Source organism: Pongo pygmaeus, chromosome 11 (assembly GCF_028885625.2).
Source record: "Pongo pygmaeus isolate AG05252 chromosome 11, NHGRI_mPonPyg2-v2.0_pri, whole genome shotgun sequence".
NCBI classification, from domain to species: Eukaryota; Metazoa; Chordata; class Mammalia; order Primates; family Hominidae; genus Pongo; species Pongo pygmaeus.
In genome coordinates, this window is record NC_072384.2 from 69232040 (window position 1) to 69247712 (window position 15673).

At 37.4% G+C, this 15673-nt stretch overlaps 1 protein-coding gene across 3 annotated transcripts in view; it reads right to left on the reverse strand.

Moving 5' to 3' along the window:
* Window positions 1-3600: 3600 nt before the first annotated feature.
* The window catches only part of CFAP210 (cilia and flagella associated protein 210), a 53924-nt gene continuing 41851 nt past the window's right edge, over window positions 3601-15673 (reverse strand). For all 3 annotated transcript variants that reach the window (XM_054476965.2, XM_054476963.2, XM_054476964.2), the window contains 4 exons: window positions 11867-12006; window positions 8206-8398; window positions 7037-7201; window positions 3601-4044 (listed from right to left, as the gene is read on the reverse strand). In XM_054476965.2, the coding sequence (XP_054332940.1) occupies window positions 3703-4044; window positions 7037-7201; window positions 8206-8398; window positions 11867-12006 (840 nt within the window). In that variant the 3' untranslated portion in view covers window positions 3601-3702. The remainder of the gene's footprint in view (window positions 4045-7036; window positions 7202-8205; window positions 8399-11866; window positions 12007-15673) is intronic.

A 15673-nucleotide genomic window follows, 5' to 3' on the forward strand; every position in this document is an offset into this window, starting at 1 on the left:
TTCCTAAACATATTTCCTTACCTGATAACTTTTTGTTATCATAATTTTGTTTCATAATTTTTACATTTCCCCACTCCCATCAAAGTCCTCTTGGTAATCAGAATGCCTTGTTCCAATTTATGTCTTTGCCACAGATTTTATCTACGAGTTTCTCTTATCAAATTAGCAGATTAGAGCAGTTGAGTTTCCACTGCTGTGCCATTCAATTCTTTTCACTGAATTATTTTGTGATTAACATGGTGTAGCCTTACCTTTCTTCTCAGTATACTCTAATAGAAAGCCCAGCCCAATTTAAAGTAAAATAAATTGTATATATAAGGCAGAAAAACTAGTAATGTCTGGTGTTTTATGTTATCCTTACTCAAGCTAAGTTGGTTGTATAACATATTTATGTAATCAACCGTTTTGTAGAAACTTATTTCCTGTTTTATAATATGGGGAAAGATAGCTGTCTAAAATTACTAATTACCACTATATATTGTATTTATGTAATTTAAAGGAAAGGATATATGGCAGAAGTTCCCAGACTTTCTTGGTTCACTTTACCTGTGTGTCTCAGTAATTTTAACATGGTGTTATCCCTGCGCCAGAATAAATACCTAACAGATCGGTTTATTAAATAGTTTAAAAGGCCAGGAGCACACCTATAATCCCATAACTTTGGGAGGCTGAGGCAGGAGGATTGCTTGAGTCCAAGAGCTTGAGGCTGCAGTGAGTTGTGATTGTGCCACTGCACTCCAACCAGGGCCACAGAGTGAGACCCAGTCTCTAATAAAAAATAAATTAAAAGTTCACATAGCGAAAGTATATCTAACAACTTAGCCATTTGAAATTTTAAAAAATATTTTTACAGTTCCATTCTTAACCACAATTAGTTACTAATGGAATGTGTGCAAATGTTGGTCACAGCACAACTTCTCAAACCTCAAAATCAGATCACACACACCATCCTCTCCTATAATACATTGATTTTGTGCAATATATGAGTTTTATCCCATCAATTGCTGAAAATCCAGCTTTACAAACAGGATGTCATCAAAAGGCATAGTGCATTTAATATGTTGAACTACCTCAAGCTAGTCTTACAGATGTCAGGTAATAATTTGTTTCAAAAATTTGTGAGTTCACTGTGGTTCCTCAGTATGCCTTGGCACACAATTTGGGAATCAGTAGATAGTGTTGTTTTAAATAACCAGCTATTTTACTCCTTTAAAACAGTTCATTTTTTAAAACCTGAGGTCCGTAAACCCACAAACTAACTCAGAATGATGGTTGCCTACAGAATCTGCCATTTTAAAAAAGTATAACCCAGGTATACTAAGCCACAATCTTAGATGTATGTTAGTCACTGTGCTGTGCAGTCTATTAGAGGGCATTGTGGAAGACCTTAAAACTGTATGCACAATTGTAGAGTATATGTGTGTGTGTACCTTACTGCTGAAAAAGCCACTAAGTTTTATCAGATTCCAAGAGGCTCATGACATAAGTAATGTTTGCTCTAAGACTTGGTCTCTTATAGAATGATACACTGAACAATTTTCACCTTTACCCAGCATTCCCCTTTGTAGGAATCTATCTCAAAGGTTAACTGACAAAAATGTGAAAAAAAAAAAAGGCAGCTGTTAATTACAGAATTTATAATAGCAGAAGACTGGAAACCACACAAATATCTATTGGTATGCCACTGGTTGAATAAACGGGTACACCCTTGCAAGAGAATACTATGTCAGTTGGAAAAGAAATGAAGATATTTATACCTGCTGTGTTGTGTCCCTAAGCTATATTAAGTGAAAAGAACGAAGTTATTTTGTTTAAGAGTAAAATATAGTGTATTTGCTTTTAAAGAAATAAGCAAAGGACACAACAGTGAAATGGCAACCTAAGGAAGGAAAAGTATTTGCAAATCATTTATCTGATAAGGGATCAATCTAGAATACATAATAACTACAACTCAACAACAAAACAAATAACATGAAAAAAATGGGCAAAGGACTTGGAACAGATATTTCTCCAAAGATGATGATAGACAAATGGCCAGCAAGCATATGAAAAAACGTTCAACGTCACTAATCCTTAGGGAATGCAAATCAAACTCACAGCCACTCAGGATGTCTACTTTCAAAAAAACATGTTGGTGAGGATGTGCACCTTGTGCACTGTTGGAAATGTAAAATGGTTCAGCTGCTATGGAGAAAAGTATGAGGAGTTCCTAAAAATTTAGAATTACATGATTCAGCAATTCTACTTCTGGGTGTATATCCAAAAGAATGGAAAGGATCTTAGAGCTATTTGTACGTCCACGTTTAAAGCAGCATTATTCACAATAGCCAAGAGGTGGAAGCAACCCAAGTGTGCATTCATGAAGGAATGAATAAACAAAATGTGATATACATACAATGGAGTATTCAGCTTTAAAAAGGAAGAAAACTGACATAAACTACAACATGGATGAACCTTGAGGACCGTACACTAAATGAAATAGTCACAAAAGGACCTATACTGTAGTGGTCGAAATTCACAGAAACAAAGTAGAATGGTGTTTCCCAGTAGCTGAGGGGAAGGGGAAATGGAGACTAGTTTTATACAGAGAGTTCCAATTGTGCAAGATGAAAAAATTCTGCAGATTGTTCAGCAATATGAAGATACTTAACACTACTGAACGATATACTTAGAAATGGTTAAGACATTAAATTAGGTGTTCTGTGTTTTTTACCTCAATAAGAAATGAAAAAAAAATTAAACAATGGGGGAATGCAGTTCACAAAATCATACAAAATTCAGTGGTACTAAGTACATTCACAGTATTGTGTAGCCATGACCATTATCTAGTTCCAGAAGTTTTTGGTGCTCCACCTGGAAACCCCCTACTCACGAAGCAGTCACTCCCCATTCCCCTTCCCCACAGCCCCTGGTAACTGCTAATCTGCTTTGTCTCTTTGGAAACAAGACAAGTTTTGTTGTCTTGTCTAAAGTTGGCAAAACTACATGTAGAATTATTTTGTGACCTCAAAACATGATAATGTGTACATGTCTAGTAAGATATACTCTATAAAATAAACCACAAAGAAGTCTTCATTCAATAATCCTATTGTTAGTGTAATAATGCTGGTAATGTTATCTGATACTAACTGCTGAAGGACAAAGCAAATAAGCATATGAATTTCTGCTGAAGAGAAAAGAAATATATCAAGGAGAATATTATTCAGCCATAAACCGAAATGAGGCACTGATAAATGGCACAACATGGATGAAACTTGAAAATATGCTAAGTGAAATAAGCCAGACACAAAAGGCCACAGTATGATTCTGTTTATTCAAAATACCCAGTATAGGCAAAGCAGATAAAGTTACCAGGGGCTGTGGGGAAGGGGAATGGGGAGTGACTGCTTAATGGGTATGCGGTTTCTAGTAAGAGCACTGAAAAATTCTGGAACTACACAATGGTCATGGCTACACAATATTTTGAATGTACTTAATACCACTGAATGTACATTTAAAAAGTAAACTTGTGATTTTACCACAGTTAAAAAACAGGAATCTCAAAATTGGGGTTTTATATATACCCAAAAGAAATACTGAGAACAATCAAATCAGACATAATTGTACTTAGATGAAGAACAACTTTATTAACAGAAATCCATTTACATTTGAAGCTCATACATGCTACAACTTAGTCTTCTCAATGTTAAAAATAATTTTTTTCTACCATGTAAAACCTAGCCGCCTTTTTGACTTTTGAAAATTATATTTTGGTCCCTGAGAGTTATAAAAAGGGAGCTGGACTCCAGTAACATCATTTGCCTGATAGCTGGGTCTTAATCCACCTCTGTCCACAAACACTGGTCCACGGCCACCTCCAGGTCCTTCCTGTACAGCTTTTACAAGAGGGTAAATATATTTATTTGTTGTTTCCGATTCAAGTTCAATTACCTCTCTGGCATAGTCCTGAAATTCTTTCTCCTTTTCAGCCACAAGAGCTTCGGTAAGTCTGCAATAATCTAATTCTGCTTGTTTTGCTTGCTTTGCATTAAACTTATTTTTGGCCTATTTGGGAAAGAAAGGAAATATAACTTAATATTGGTTAAGAACATGAACTTTCTAAATATACATAGCATTTGAAAATGTAGGTATAATTTTCTAAACTCATTGATACTTTACAAGTTCTGATTTAACAACTATATACTATCATTTATTTCAGAATCTTTCCTATCATGCTCAAAGTGGTGGTGCAATGAAACCTTTATTAATAGCCTTATGTGATACATTTGCAAATAACACAGTGAAATAGTGAAAATTATGAAATTTAGATAAAACTCAGGTAACTGAGTTTAGAATCCTGTTTCAACCACTTACAAGATGTGAACTTCAGTGGTTTAGAATGCACACCCACCATTGTCTCTAACCATCCACTATTCTGGAGGAATTCACTCAACTCTACTGTGCTGGGTCAGCCCAATATACCATGTCTCCAGCCACATAAGATTAAATCAGTAGTGAATATCTGGACTAAAACCATTTACATTATCTATTTCCCGAAAATTTAAAATTGGAACAATGAGTGACATTTATCAATGTAGGTTGAGAAGGCACTGAGTGGAATAAGTAGGCAATTTGCCAAAAGCCAATTTACCAATATTTTATACAAATTTTGTCTTTTAATTCTTTATATTAATTTACATTGGATGAGATTCTTTTTATAGCTTTTCTGTGATGCTCTGGTTGGCAACTTTTCATTTTGTATTCTCTGTGGCATTTTAAGAAATGTTGAGTTTATTTTTTAAAATAACAGTTACTTTGACTACTTAGGAATATATTTAATAGTCATAAAAATATTTCTCAAAATCCAAAATGTTGGCATAAAACAGTAGCCCAAACCTGATATCTACCATAAATTTAAATTTTTGATGGAATAGAGCAACCATATTAGTGTGAAATATCAAATTTTTCATTATTGAGTGCTACAATTCAAAATTCAGTTTACATACTATTTGTGAAATTGGGGATAAAATACCAGAGTTTTAAAAAGTAGAAAATGACAATAAGATTGGAGAAAAAGTCAAAAAAAGGCTAAAATCTATCTCTAATCGAAGGTAAAATGCTAATATTTGGAAACTTAATAAGCAGCAATTTGGATATGTTTAGTAAATGTAGAAAAATATTGAGGGAACAGAAAGAACCATTTGAAGCACAGAAAGAAAGTGACAGTGGAAGGAAAGAATTACTATGATGGAACATATGATTGGTACCTCACATTTGATATGCATTAAGCATAAATATAAATTTATAAGGAAAAAGTTCCAAAAAATTAAGTTTAAAATCCTAAAAAATGCTAACAGATGAAGGTAAAGTACCTTCGAAGTACATTTGGAAGATAATAGCTAATTAACTATCTGAAAACTGGAAAAAAAAGCAAAAAAAATTAAGTATTCTGTTTTTTCTTTAAAAATTGTACCTAAGAGGAACCAAGTATTTGATCAAGAAAACTTCTTAAAGACTTCAACAAGCAAATCAGAAGGATTCCAAATACTGATCTTATTTGATCGTGATTGAAACAACAAACTATTTTGGCACCTGGCCAAAAATTTAAAACTTTTATACATCAAAGATATTATCAATGGAGTGAAAAGGTAACATGGGATGGGAGAAGACATTTCCAAATCATGTATCTGGTAAGAGATTTAATATACAGAATATTTTTAAAACTTCTAAAACCCAACAACAAAAAATCCAATTCAAAAATGGAGGCTGGGCACAGTGGCTCATGCTTGTAGTCCTAGCACTTTGGGAGGCCAAGGCCAAGGTGGGCACTTCAGGTCACGAGTTCGAGACCAGCCTGGACAACGTGGTGAAACCCCATCTCTACTAAAAATAACAAAAATTAGCCCAGTGTGGTGGTGGGGACCTGTAATCCCAGCTACTTGGGAGGCTGAGGCAGGAGAATTGCTTGAACCCTGGAGGCAGAGGTTGCAGTGAGCCGAGAGCCGGTATCATGCCACTGCACTCCAGCCTGGGCAACAGAGCAAAACTCCATCTCAAAAAAAAAAAAAAAAAGTGAAAACCAAACAAAAGGACAAATATTGTCTGATTCCATTTATGAGGTACCTAGAATAATCAAATTCATTGAGAGAGTAAAACAGAGGTTACCCAAACTGGAGAAAAGAGGGGATAGTGAGTTACTGTTTAACATGTACAGAGTTTTAGTACAGGATGATGAAAAACCCTGGAGATGGATAGTGGCGATGATCAATGTGAATGTACTCAATGCCTCTGAACTGTACACTTAACCATGCTTAAAATGGTACTTTTTATGTTATGTATATTTTACCACAATAAAAATCAATTTTAAAAAACTCAGCACTAAGAAAACAACCCAATTAAAAATTGGCAACACTCTTAAATAGACACTTCCCAAAAGAAGGTATGCAGATGGCTAGCAAGGATGTGAAAAAATGTCCATTATCTTTGGTCATTAGAGAAATGTAAAATAAAGCCATAAGATATCACTATACTAGAATAGTTAAAATTAAGGGATGACAACATCAAGTGTTGATGAGTATGTGGAGTAAGTTGTGCTCGCATACATTGCTGGTAGGAATGGAAAATGGTACAACCATTTCAAAGACAGGTTTTAGTTACAAATGATTGATTGGATGCTAGGACCTCTACACATCTTTTAAAATCTGATATCTCCATTCACCTCAAATCTGAAACCTATGAGATCCCAATCAACATAGTCTCTGAGATACGGGAAAAAAGTAAAACAAGATGAACATTATGGCCTCCACATGCATTTGTATTTTCTTTAATATTTACTGAAGTATAATAGACACTAAAGAAGGATAAACATTCATTTAAAAGATAAAACTCACATGGGAACTTCACTGGAGATAGAAACCTCACATTTTTAATATATTTTATTGGGTCATAACCATAATGACCATTTTTTCTTACCTGACGAAACTGCTTGGGAGTAGAAAACTAGCATGAATTCTGTATTATATACTTATTACTAACATAAACATTCAGGAATAATTACCATTTGCTGAATATGGGCATCTTGAACCTCTTGATGTTCTTTATCAGCTTTGCATTTTTTCTCCTTTTCATGTTCCCAGAAAATCTGATCTGCTTTCATGACAGCCAGCAATTGTTCTTTAGCCTCTATTTTTCTTTGTCTTTCTTCTTCCTCTTTATTTTTCATCTAGATGTTTAAAGGCAAAGGAAACAAATTAAAACCAGTTATAGCAACCAGTCTTGTCTGAAAAGGCACAGAGTCAGAGAGTTGAAGCAGAGGAAAGTCAGCCAGGAGCAATGCAGGAGAAGAAAAGTGCATGCACCTGGGGTGGTTCCCATGTGGCCAGTTTACTTTGGTTTTGTTCTATTTCCTGAATATCAGAAAACACCCAAGTGCTATAGGACAATCCTTATTGGCTTGAAAAAGAAAATACAGGAAAAGCAAAGCAAGATCTTCTCAAGGAAGGGAAATATATGTAAGTAAAAAATTAATTGCTCCAGCCGTACGTGGTGGCTCACACCTGTAATCTCAGCACTTTGGGAGGCCGAGGTGGGCGGATCACGTCAGGAGGTCAGGAGTTCGAGACCAGCCTGACCAACATGGAGAAACCCTGTCTCTACTAAAAATACAAAATTAGCCAGGCATGGTGGTGCATGCCTGTAATCTCAGCTACTCTGGAGACTGAGGCAGGAGAATTGCTTGAACCCAGGAGGCGGAGGTTGTGGTGAGCCGAGGTCACACCACTGCACTCCAGCCTGGGCAACGAGCAAAACTGTCTCAAAAAAAAAAAAAAGATTGCTCCAATGTGTATAAACTATCCAAATTAAATGTTATGACAGTCATGTAAGATATAAGTTTTGAAATATTAAGAAACAGAAATGTATAATTTTTACATGGTTTGTCTTTAAAACATACAAATGAAAAGTATACCAAATAACCTTTGCGTTTCAGATGGTTCTGAAACAGAAGAGATTATTACTTTGCATCTATAAATATCTTTTTTGTAACTGTCATGTCATCTTTGTTAGGAAGTAAACATTGTCCAATTTCAAAAATATAGGAAGATAATTCATACATTGTTTTTAATATCTTGGCTAGTTTTTGGTTAGAGAGGCAGATGAGATGGAAAACACAGTGGAAAGGTCCTAACTCTGTCTTTCTATTTTTATTTTCATAATTGAATTGTTTACCACAGTGGCTCTATATTCTGCAATTGTTTTTAATTCTGCTTTGTTTTTTTCATCTTTTTCTCTTTCTCTTTTTTCCCATTCAGCCTCAGCTTCTGCAATATCTCTAGCAATAATCATATCTTCATTGTCAAGTTTCTCTTTCAATAGTTCACTTAGGAAGTTATGTATTCTTTCTCTTCGTTTCTCCATAAGCCTATAACAAGATAACCATACTCGTCAAATCTTCATGAACAGATGTCCAGTGGAGCCAACATAATTTAATTAGGGAGTCTGAGATATTTTGCAGTCTCTTACAAAACTAACAGGAGCCCCATTGCTCCTTACATAGATTATTTTAAGTGGAAATTATTTTTTAACTATAAAGTAACATATATTCTAAAATCCAAAGACAGTAATATGTATAATACATCTGTGTGTGTGTGTGTGTGTAAGAAGTAAGATCTTAAAATTATCTATATTGAAAAATATTTTAGGCCACGTGTGGTAGCTCATGCCTGTAATCCCAACACTTTGGGAGGCTGAGGTGGTAGGATCGCTTGAGCCCAGGAGTTAAGAGACCAGCCTGGGCAAGATGGCAAGACCCCATCTCCACAAATTTTTTAAGCTGGGCGTGGTGGCTCATACCTGTAATCCCAGCACTTTGGGAGGACGAGGCGAGCAGATCACGAGGTCAGGAGTTCGAGACTAGCCTGACCAATATGGTGAAACCCTGTCTCCACTAAAAATACAAAAATTAGCCGAACGTGGTGGCAGGCGCCTGTAATATCAGCTACTTAGGAGGCTGAGGCAGGAGAATCGCTTGAACCCAGGAGGCGTAGGTTGCAGTGAGCCGAGATCACACCACTGCACTCCAGCCTGGGCGACAGAGCGAGACTCTGTCTCAAAAAAAAAAAAAAAAAATTTAGCCAAGCGCAATGGCACGGACCTGTAGTCCCAGCTACTCAGGAGGCTGAGGCAGGAGGATTGCTTGAGCCCAGGGGTTCAAGGTGGCAGTGAGCTGTGTACCACTGTACTCCAGCCTGAGTGACAGAGTGAGACTCTATTAAAAAAAAAAGAAAAATTTTTTTTGAGACTGAGTCTCACTGTCACCCAGGCTGGAGTGCAGTGGCACAATCTCGGCTCACTGCAACCTCCGCCTCCTGGGTTCAAGCGATTCTCCTGCCTCAGCCCAGCTAGTTTTTGTATTTTTAGCAGGGAGTTTCACCATGTACCCAGGCTGGTCTTGAACTCTTGACCTCAAGTGATCCGCCCGCCTCGGCCTCCCAAAATGCTGGGATTACAGGTGTGAGCCACTGCACCTGGCCACAGAAAATATTTCAATATTTTATCAGACTACCCTGCTTACTCTATCATTGGAGGCTGAGGCTATAAAAGGCCTTTATTTAAATAAAATCAAGGAAATAATCTAATAAAAGTTATCAAAATCCTAAATATCCATCCCCTCACAATACTCTGTCTGGAATTTATTCACAGCACTTTTTTAACTTGATCTGTTTAAATTTCTCCCTTTACACTATAAGGTTCCTCTTTTTTTTTTTTTTTTTTTTTTTTTTTAAGAGACAGGATCTTGCTATGCTGCTGGCCAGGCTGGTCTCAAACTGGCCTCAAGCAATCCTCCTACTTTGGCCTCTCAAATTCACTATGAGATTCCTCAGGTCAGAAATTGAATGGGTCCTCTCTCTAGTTAAGAGCTAAGCATGTGCCTGGTACATCATAAGAATAAATACATCTTGTTAAATTAGGGCATTTTTATTTATGAAATTGCATAAAAAATAATTTTGTTGTGACAAATACACTTAATAAATTGGCAAAGCAGCATGTGAAAAATGATGAGAAAGGATACAGTGCATACTCCAAGGAAATTACAATTTAAAGTGGAGAAAAGACATTTATGCAAATGTCTTTATAGTTATACAAGAGAAAAGATAATAAATGCCATGAGAAAGCTAGAAAATGATATGGACAAATGAGAAAAAAAGAAAGCCTCAGAGAAAAGGTGACATTTCTGGTAGAATTCCAAAAAATAGTATTTTAAACAGTTTTATTGATTGCTTACTATGCTCCTGACACTATTCCCAGTGCTGGGGACAGACATAACAGTGAACAAAAACATTAGAAGTTGGGCATGATGGTGCGCACCTTTAGTCCCAACTACTCAAGAGGCTAAGATAGAAGGATCCCTTGAGGCTATGAGGTTGAGGCTACAGGGCACTGTGATCACGTCTGTGAATGGTCATTGTCCTCCACCCTGGGCAACATAGCAAGACCTCATCTCTAAAAAAAGTTTTAATAAAAATAAAAATCTCTGCCCTCATGGGGCTTTCATGATTGCTGGAGGAGAGGGACAGTAAACAAAATAAATAGTTTTAAAAAATAGCCGGGCGCGGTGGCTCACGACTGTAATCCCAGCACTTTGGGAAGCTGAGGCGGGCGGATAACAAGGTCAGGAGATCGAGACCATCCTGGCTAACACAGTGAAACCCTGTCTCTACTAAAAAATACAAAAAAAAAATTAGCCGGGCCTGGTGGCGGGCTCCTGTAGTCCCAGCTACTTGGGAGGCTGAGGCAGGAGAATGGCGTGAACCTGGGAGGCGGAGCTTGCAGTGAGCCGAGATCACACCACTGCACTTCAGTCTGGGCGACAGAGCAAGACTCCGTCTCAAAAAAAAAAAAAAAATATATATATATATATATAGTGCTATATATCAAGCAACGAGGGCGAGGAAAGCAGGTAAAGTGATAAGCAATTGGGGAGGGGGTATAATTTTAAATAAAGTAGTCAGAGAAAGCCTCAATGAGAAGGTAATATTTAAGTACAGATTTGAAAGAGTTAAGAAAGCAAGTTACGTGCTCTCTGGAGGTGAGCATTCCCTAGAGCAGGCAGAGGCCAGTCCAGTGCAGGTGAGAAGAGGGAGAGGAGGGAATGGTAAGAGAAGAGGTCTGAGGGATAAGGCTGGGAGGGATGAGCTGGGAAGATGGAAATTTGGGTAGGTGGAGAGCCTTATGGGCCATTGTAAAGACTAAGTGAGATGTGAAGCCATCAGAGGATTTTGCACAAGGGGAAAGCATGATTTAGACAGAAACCCCCTGTACTGCAATCTGGCCTCCTACTCTTATCTGTACACCCCATACCAAACTGCTCATTAATATAAGCAATGTCCTCTAAATCTGATGAATACATTTTAAAAATTGTACTTAATCCCATTACGACCTAACACTGATGACTGCTCCCTTCTTACTGAGACTCTTCTCCCTGATGTTTCCCTGGTTTTCCTCCAGTCTCTGGAAACTATTCACTGGTCTTCACGTTATCTTCTTTTTCCATTTGACTTTTAAATGGAGTTCCCTAGGGACTATGCCACCTTCATTTCTTACCTACTCACCCTAGGTGAGCTCATCTGTATCCACAACTCCAACTACCACTTACATACCAATGACTCACAAAGCCGTCTTCAGCTCATACTTCCTCTGGGACGGCAGATCAGCATTTCTGACCATCTACAAGATGATGTCCTCACACTCACAACCCAAACTGAAATCAAGTCACTGAATGCTCTAGTCATATATAAAATAAGACCTCTGTTCCTAAAGACTACTCTCATAATAATCATAAAATCATAATTTCAGATAGTACTTTATTATACACATTATTAAAGCCTACCTGTGTGTTTCAGCCTCTTTTTCTTTCCCCATTTGTATAAGACGCTTTTTTGCTTTGATGAATTTTCTAATCTTTTCATCTTCTTCCTCTTGCTGCTGCTGTTCTACAGCTTTGATAATATGTTTATCCTGCATATGTTCCTTGGGGGAAAAACTGTATATATTAACTTATCACAAAGAAAAATATCTTTCAACCTATCAATAGCTAACAAGAACCTGTCAAATGGGTCACAGCTTCTGACCCAGTTATTTCTCTCCTGGAAATTTTATCCCAAAGAGATGATCAGAGAAGGAGAAGTGCATAAAGGTTTATGTGCCATGTACTTTATCTCAAAGTTATTTATAATAGCAAAAAAATGGAAACAACCTCTAAATATTCAATCATAGAGAATAATCATTGAGAATATAGTTAAATAAATCATACTCAATTACATGAGATGTGATTCAAATAATATAATCAGTAAGTAGGTAGGGGAAAGCAGAATATGTAACATTACATAGTATATTCCAATTTCACAAATACATGTAAGTACAACTTTATAATGTATAAATGACTGGAAGAAATGTGTCAAATGTTAACAGTAGTTATCCCTGGGGTATGAGATAATAGGTAACTTTTATATCTTCTTAATGCTTTTCTGTATTTCTCTTCAAGTATCTCATGTCTTTAAAGTATGTAATTTAAAATAATTGTATAATAAGAAAAAATACACCAAATATATATATATATATATATAAAGTTCATTTAATGTTTGAATAGTCATATGGTTCAAAAACCAAAAATGTTTTTTACATACACAGTGTAGCGAACGTCCTTCCACTCCATCCACTATGTCTCTTCCTAATCCTCCCTCCAGACTCAAATCACTATTGCTAGTTTCTTGTCCAAACTTTGCTTTTGCATACATATAAGAAAAAAGATATGTATTCTAACAAAAATTGTAAAAGTAGGTCACTAGTATTTAAAACAAAAAGTAAAATCTGTTCATATTAGCGTATGTTCTATGATCTCAGCCTGAGTTAGCCATCATAAAAACAGATGCCATTGAGCACAATAGCCTGAATATATTAGTTATTTAGACATGGTGTCTGTTGCCCAGGGTGCAGTGGCATGATCATAGCTCGTGAAAGCCTTGAACTCTGGGGCTCAAGGGAAACTCCCACCTCAGCCTCCAGAATAGCTGGGGCTACAGGCACGAGCCACCGTGCCTGGCATAGTCTGTTATTATGTAAGTAGAAGCCAATTCAAGGTAAAAGTTGTTAGGGGCATCACTTAATCTTCCAATATATTTATAACTCAGGGTCTACTATGTGCCCAGCACTCTTAACTAATCTCCTATTTTATGGGTTAATTTTAAAAGCCTGTAATCTGGTGAGGAAATATATTGGCCAATATGATCAATATGAAAAACTAAAGCAAACAGCAAACTGTTAAAAGTGATTGTTTTGGATAATTCCTTACATGTTTTATTTTGCTGTTTTCTCCAAGTTTATTCTAATATTCACAAAGACTTTTTATAATACAAAAAAATACAGAGTTGATTAACACAGTTAATTCTCATTTTTCAATATTGAAAGCTTAAGCTCAAGGTCATATAGCCAGTAAATGGCAGAGTTAGCATTAAAAACTAGGTCTGTCCTACTCCAAGCCTACTTGGAGACATAAAAATTATTCCACCCATTAACCAAGAATTAGATTTTAATGAAAACAACAACAACATTTCAAGTAAAAGTCTTAGGAATTAAAATTTTCATATCTAAAATAAAAAAATTAATAGAAGACTTAGAATACAAAGTTGAAACTCAGTAGAACAAAAAGAAAACGGCAGAAACAATTAGTTGCCTAAGCTTCATTAGCAGCAGGACCCAGATTTTATTCAGGGTAGAAATATGATCAGCTAAAAGACTACATGTCCAGCTTTCTTTTCAGCCAGGTGTAACAAAATTATGACCAATGAGATTCAGGGAAAACTGTTAAGTGGGACTTCTTGGAAAATTCCTTAAAAGGAGAACAGCCTGGGCAACATACCAGAACCCATCTCTACAAAAAAGACCACAAAAATTAGACAGGTATGGCAGCACATGCCTGTAGTCCCAGCTATCAGGCAGGCTGAGGTGGGAGGATCACTTAAGCCCAGGAAGTCAATGCTGCAGGGAGCCAACATCATGCCACTGCACTCCAGCCTGGGTGAGACCCTGTCTCAAAAAAAGAGGAAGAAGAGGAAGAAGAAGAATGAGGAGGAGGAGGAGGAGAAGGAGAAGAGAGGAAGAAGAGGAAAAAGAAGGAAGAAGAAAGAGGAAAGAGGAGGAAGAGGAGGAGGAAGAAGAGGAGGAAAAGGAGGAGGAGAAGGAGGAGGAGGAGGATGAAGTAGAGGAGGAGGATAAGGAAGAAGAGGAGGAGGAGGATGAAGTAGAGAAGGAGGAAGAGGAGAAGGTAGTGGAGAAGGAGGTGCAGGAGGAGGAGGAGGAGAAGGAGACAGGAAATAGAGTACTCCCTTTTGATCTTTATCCTTTCTTCCTTCTTGCTATCCACAATGTGGACATGAGGGCTAAAACTCCAGCAGCTATTCAGGGCCATGAGGCAAACCTGAGGACAGATGCCATCTATGTACAAAGAATAACAGAGTAGACCGGGCATGGTGGCTCACACCTGTAATCCCAGCACTTTGGGAGGCTGAGGCAGGCAGATCACCTGAGGTCAGGAGTTCAAGACCAGCCTGGCCAACATGGTGAAAACCCATCTCTACTAAAAACACAAAAATTAGTGAGGTATGGCGGTGGGTGCCTGTAATCCCAGCTATTTGGGAGGCTGAGGCAGGGAGAATTGCTTGAACCCGGGAGGCAGAGGTTGTGCAGTGAGCTGAGATCATGCCGCTGCACTCCAGCCTGGGTGACAGAATAAGACTCCATCTCAAAAAAAAAAAGAACAGAGTAAAAAAAAAGAGAAGAAGGTGTCGAAGGTGTCTTAGTCCCTGTTAACTCTATAGCTGCCATTATCAGACACCCCTGCACTTTAAACCTGTATATTATTTTGGGTTTTCTATCACATGCATTTAAGCCTTCTCTTAACTAATGAGAAAAGATTCTTAGACATTAGAGCATTATTTCAAAAAATCCAATGTCTATCAGAGGGATTCTAGAACAACAGAAAGATAAAATGGGAGGGGACAAAATTATCTAAGAAATAATAAAAGTTCTCAGGATGAAAGAAATATGTTTACAGAATAAAAGCATCAACTGAATGCCCAGAAAAATGAATGAAGGCACATAATTCAAGGCACATCTGTAAAATTTTGGAGCACCAGAGATAAAGACAGGACCCTAAAACCATTGAGACAGAAAGAAAAAGAAAAGAAGAAAAATGGCCGGGCGCAGTGGCTCACGCTTGTAATCACAGCACTTCAGGAGGCCAAGGCGGACGGATCACTTGAGGCCAAGAGTTCGAGACCAGCCTAGCCAACATGGCGAAACGCTGTCTCTATTAAAAGTACAAAAATTAGCTGGGTATGTGGCACATGCCTGTAATCCCAGCTACTCGGCAGGCTGAGGCACAGGAAGTGCTTAAGCCCGGGAGGCAGAGGTTGCAGCAGTGAGCCAAGATCACGCCACTGCACTCCAGCCAGGGAGGCAGGGTGAAACTGTCTCAAAACAAAACGAAACAAAAAAAAATAAGAAAGAAAAGTAAAAATGATTACATATGTCAGATGAAGATCATCAATGGCATCATACTTTTCAGTAGCAATACTGGATGCCAGAGGAATATGAAACAATTAATACAAAATTCTGAATTCTGAACCCAGAATTCTAT